The 5354-nt window shown below is 43.4% G+C and overlaps 1 protein-coding gene across 1 annotated transcript in view; it reads right to left on the reverse strand.

Moving 5' to 3' along the window:
• T265_09543 (hypothetical protein) overlaps nt 1–5354 on the reverse strand; it is a gene marked incomplete at both ends in the record, with an annotated part of 36789 nt that overhangs the window by 10442 nt on the left and 20993 nt on the right. Inside the window, 2 exons of the mRNA XM_009175646.1 lie at nt 1572–1656; nt 2956–3079. Of these exons, the coding sequence (XP_009173910.1) occupies nt 1572–1656; nt 2956–3079 (209 nt within the window). The remainder of the gene's footprint in view (nt 1–1571; nt 1657–2955; nt 3080–5354) is intronic.

Raw genomic sequence — 5354 nt, forward strand, 5'->3', positions numbered from 1 at the left:
GCTGAACAGTTGGCGACCACACTACAGAAGAGTTGGAACCAAAAGACAGAATACCAGTGGAATGGATCGCCTCGACCATCATCCCAGTCTTCAAAAAGAGTGAAAGAATACCGTTTGAAAAAATCGTGGCATCAGCGTAGTAGCCGTGGTATCCAAAGTGCTCTCTGGCATTATTTTGGGCAGGTTGATTGATTGTCTGAAGATTTGTAGGAATCAAGCTGGGTTTCGCCTTCACCAATGATGCGTCAACCATATCTTTACCTTGAGACAAGTTCTTTAACAGCTCCACCGCTTCAAATGTCCCACGTCGGTCGCTTTTCTTGATCTGAAAGCTGATTTTGACCCTCATGATGGCACTGTATGCGAGCCCCTGTGAACGCATAGGAGTATACGGGAAGCTCTTGCCTCACGTCCAGTGATGTGAGACGAGGCCACCCTCTCTCACCTTTCCTCTTCAGCTTTCTTAGTGATGTGCTGCTTGAAATTCCTCTGCCTGTCTTCGAAACCTGTGGGATCAAAGTGCTCCCGGGACGTTACCTCACAGACAATGAGTATGCGGAAGATATTGCTCTCCAAGGTTTGGATCCTTCGAAAGTGCGAAACATTTTAAATACATAACTCTATCGCACGGTTTAGCATGCGCTTCACACCTTCAAAATGTAACGTGCTGCTACAAGACTGGTTAGGGCCAAACCTAAATCCCATGCTTGCAGACGAGACAGTCGATGTGATAGATGTATAAGTTCCGGTGGACTGGCTCGAGAAGAGATTATTTCTCGAATTTAGAAAGCCGGGAGAGTTTTTGCCAACCTCCGACACCTGCTGCGTCGATGTAAAGTCGGTATGTCTGTCAAGGGCAGAGTTTACACTGCATTATGGATCAGACATGACCTCCACGCGCAGAGGACATACAAAAGATGTCAGTGTTTGACCATCGGCGTCTCCGAAGCGTTGGTCGAATCTCGTGTGAACATCTGATTAGTAGTGTTAAGGTACGTTAGATGGTCCTAGGAAAAAAGGAACTGTCCTACGATAGATGAATTACTCACGCTGCATACGACATGCACTCCATAAGCCGGAGTTCTTTTCGTCCAGCTCTGTGCTGAATGGAAGCGACCGAGAGGTGGACAGTGTATGACCGCACAATGCAGATGTCATCAGGTGAGCACCGACTGTCTGTTCTTACGCAATCTAAAACAGCGTAGCTGGTATAGTCCAAATAATTCGCCAAGAATACCAAAGGTCTTGGGACGATAGAATCACATAGTATCAGACACAGGCTTAGCAACATATCAAATGCAAACACAAGGTAAGAAGAAACGATTCGGATAAACTCATCGCAACATTACGTACTCTATGCCCGGATTTGCGGATAAAAGTTCGTGCAATGACTGATATTCAGCCCAAACGACGTCGCCGCTATCGGCCCGTACGCGAACTGTAAACGGTAGAAAAGAGCATTTGGAACGAGAGAAAACGCAACGAAGTTGAACGTAATAACATCGAAGACAGTCATCAAATGCAAAGGTAAGAAGAAACGATTCGGATAAACTCATCGCAACATTACGTACTCTATGCCCGGATTTGCGGATAAAAGTTCGTGCAATGACTGATATTCAGCCCAAACGACGTCGCCGCTATCGGCCCGTACGCGAACTGTAAACGGTAGAAAAGAGCATTTGGAACGAGAGAAAACGCAACGAAGTTGAACGTAATAACATCGAAGACAGTCACGCACAGTGTGGAGTTACATAATCCTCACAGGAGGGGGTCACAGTGACCCAGTAACCCTTCAAAAAAAGACCTCTTCTGTGAAGGAGTACTCGAAATGAAAGTTCACAACAGCACCACCATTTGGCTTGCGATTCGCTGAACAGAGGTCGAACCAAGAAAGGATCAAGAACAGGTCTTTCTTCTAATGTCCCACTTGGAAGGCGCACTATATTTTTTATCTCCAAAGATATAGACTATATGCGGGAAGATTACATACTAAATTGTGATGCACTACTAAGGCATCACATATATTATGCCTTATTTATTTATACGGCCTCTAAAGCCGTTCTGAAAAATTACACAACCCTGAGCAGAACCACGTAGACGGAAGTTCAGAGTTCGCGATTTGTACATATTCGTATACTTTTTATGAATGAAACAACGCCTGTTTGAGATAAAATCGAAGCCGAAATTTCTTCGGCTTGAAATGCTCCACTCAGCTCCTGCCATATCTAGCATATACCAACCAGGAAAAGAATGTTTCAATAAATCTGCATTTGTTCATTAACACAATAACGTCAAAACATGGTTTCCATATCGGATTTTCACCAATTTATATTGGTCTGGGCCAACCTACTGAAGCGGCTTCAACAAGCAGTAGAACGAAAGAGATTGCTCCTAGAAAAGTTGTGATATGATTAAGGTCGAATGATACATATGATGCAAACAGTTCGAACAATGGACGATTAACGACAAATCAAGTTTGGTACGATTCGATTCAAGCAAACTGGGACGGAGGGGGATTGTACTGGCTTCACATCAAAAATACTACTTGTCTGATATTATACTTTCTTATGTGGCATACTAACCGAATGGAACATTTCAAGTGTCTTCCCGCATCTTTAATTCTATCAGAAAACTGTTTTTGACAGCAATTCTTCTATCGAAGTTATCGCGCAAAATAGATCCTGGTATCTAGAAACCTAGATAAAGCTGATGAGTCAAAAAAACTGTCTTCTAGAGTCATAAATAAGCATAATATCAAGTAACCATATAGATGTGAAAAGATTGTAAAGGTACCTTAGTTACGGATATGCAAAATGGTTCTAACAAAAAAAACCAAGAGGATGTTTAAGTCTTCAAATGGAATTCACGGCCTCCAAGGGATCCACGTGTGGTGCCGTCTGAGCAAGACAGTTAAGCGACTCACTGACAAATTAAGTAGCATTACCTAGAACTCACTCCGTAAAATATCCGCATCACCACGTAGTCTGGAGCCAAGCCACGCAACCGCCAACTCCTCAGCGCTGAGCACTTCACAACCCCAACACCCCAAATATTCTGGCTTGACTTGAACATAAACAGGCTGTGCACAGATGTAAGCATAAAAAGTACTCAAAGTTGAGGAGATATAAAGACGGGCTAAAATGACGACCAGTTCCGTGAATGGTTCAATTTCGAGGAATCATGTCAACCGCGGAAGCATCATGGGCAAAAGACGAATGGGCGCACAGCATGCATTTGGAAACAAGCATTGTTCTCTTAGCCATGTACACATTCATACACCGGACATGTTTGACGGTATTTGAAAATCCAGGTTCCAAAAAGGTGGGAAGAAATGAGGCTTCCCTCTCAACTGTTGTAAGAGAAAGCAGGTGTGATTCCTTATACACTTTTGACCCCGAATTCAGACGTTCTGTTGGGATAATCATCCCAAGTAAGGGAAGCTCGTGGAAGCCTAATGCCGACTGAGGACTTAGCCACACGCTCATCAATGAAAATGTAAAAAACAAGTCACTTAAAAAGCTTTCGGAGGACAAAACTGGGAAAAGTGATACACTGGAAAACTTTAAATTGTGGGGGGATTAGCAAAATCTCTAGTCCCGATCAATGTGGTGGGTAAATTGTGCTTGTTTCCACAAAGGATTTACACTACTTGGGAGTTTTAAGGACGGAAAATCCGGTAGACGTTTTTTCCTATGTAATAAAAAACCCGAATCTGTTAACATACATCAGAAGTCAGGCGAACCGAACGCTTTGTTAAAAAAAACAAGACCGTGAGCTTTCAGGTTAATTCATTAACAACTCAGCTGCATATCCCATCATCACCAAACATTTTGAAAGCCGAGTTCACACAACTGTTCTGAAGTGACCTTAGTGGTTAAATCAGTACCGAAAGTGGTGGACATAAACCCAGTTAACAAATCACCCACTTGGGTTAAGCGGCCAGAAAATTACAACATACAACAGCAAACGCAACCAACTAGCTCAAGCGTATGATTTGGCAGAGTGCTACCTTATATGGTGGTACCCTCGAATTAATATCTCTGGAAGAAAAGTGCCTAGCTATCCGTGACAGGACGGCCTGTATGGCTTCCTAATATACTCTGTGAGTGTACGTATGCCCCGGCTGAAAACTTCAACGTCTTATTGAGGAGTGACTGATAACGATAGTTACCTCAAGACTATCATCCCTCGGGGAAGGCGAAAAATGTTTACTATGGGAATATACGAAATACGATTGAAACAAAGTCTTGGGACAAGTGTGCTTTCAAACGAAATTTCTGCACACTTCTCTATGTTCAGAAGCTGACCTATGGCTCCTTGGAATATACATCCGGCTCTAATCTATCAACGACATAGAACCAACGAAAGGTTGCAATTTGGGGAACCATCCCAAGCGTGGAAGCGCCACAAACAGCATCGTTCGGTCCACAAAACTGACCAACACAAGATACCTAACGAAACCAAAGCACACGGTAATTCTGTGTGCACCAAAATACACACAATGCGAAAAATTCAAGGATGTTCGTTAACAATGACCTAGCATACGAAGACGTTTAGTCCAATCGGTCATGGGTGCCCAAAGACGCTGATAAGTTACTACAAAAGTACCTAGAAGATTCCAATGATGAGATTTCCTGAAAGTTAGCTATTATTACGCAGAGTAACTACCAAAAGAAGTCATACATGAAAGTTAACAACGGAAGTTGCGTTGGAAACCTTAAAATCCCAACCTTAAAATCTTCAGGTTTCAAAAACCACAACATTCGTCCGCCATTTGTATCACGCACGTCGAGTTGGTCCACCTGCCGAGAACAGTATTGTTGTGCGTGCTTAATTCAGAGTGGCGAAAACTTAGAGGTAGAAAGAACTTGACATGGCAGAAAAGAACACGAGATGTTACGAAAAGTTTTCGTTCTGTCTGTTATTCGCTTTCTAGAATGGGGTCCACGTGATCCTACCCGTGGCTAGAAACACTGAACGACGTGACGGCTAACCGATGTCAGCGGCGTTCATGCTATCAGTTTCTACCCAGATTGTCTGACTGAGTGCTGGAGGTGTGGGCACCTCAGAATTGTGTGATGGGCCCCAGATCTCGCTTTTCACGCCTTTTTTTCTTCCCAATCATAGGCTTTGTTTAAAGGAACCCGCCTGGTAGTAAGGGTTTACTGTTCTCCCCAGGTGCTGCTGTCAATGATGATGATGACTGCCGTCCGCTGCCATTTATTCTTATGAGCATTTGTCTTATTTTAAGTGAACCCTCAGAAAACCCCCAACTGGATTACTCCTGTGTAACCACTAAAAAATAATGGGAGAGTTCGCCCAACATAGTCCAGATGGTAGTCGTTTTTGGAGTG

This window comes from Opisthorchis viverrini (genome assembly GCF_000715545.1).
Source record: "Opisthorchis viverrini unplaced genomic scaffold opera_v5_283, whole genome shotgun sequence".
In the NCBI taxonomy this organism is placed as follows: Eukaryota; Metazoa; Platyhelminthes; class Trematoda; order Opisthorchiida; family Opisthorchiidae; genus Opisthorchis; species Opisthorchis viverrini.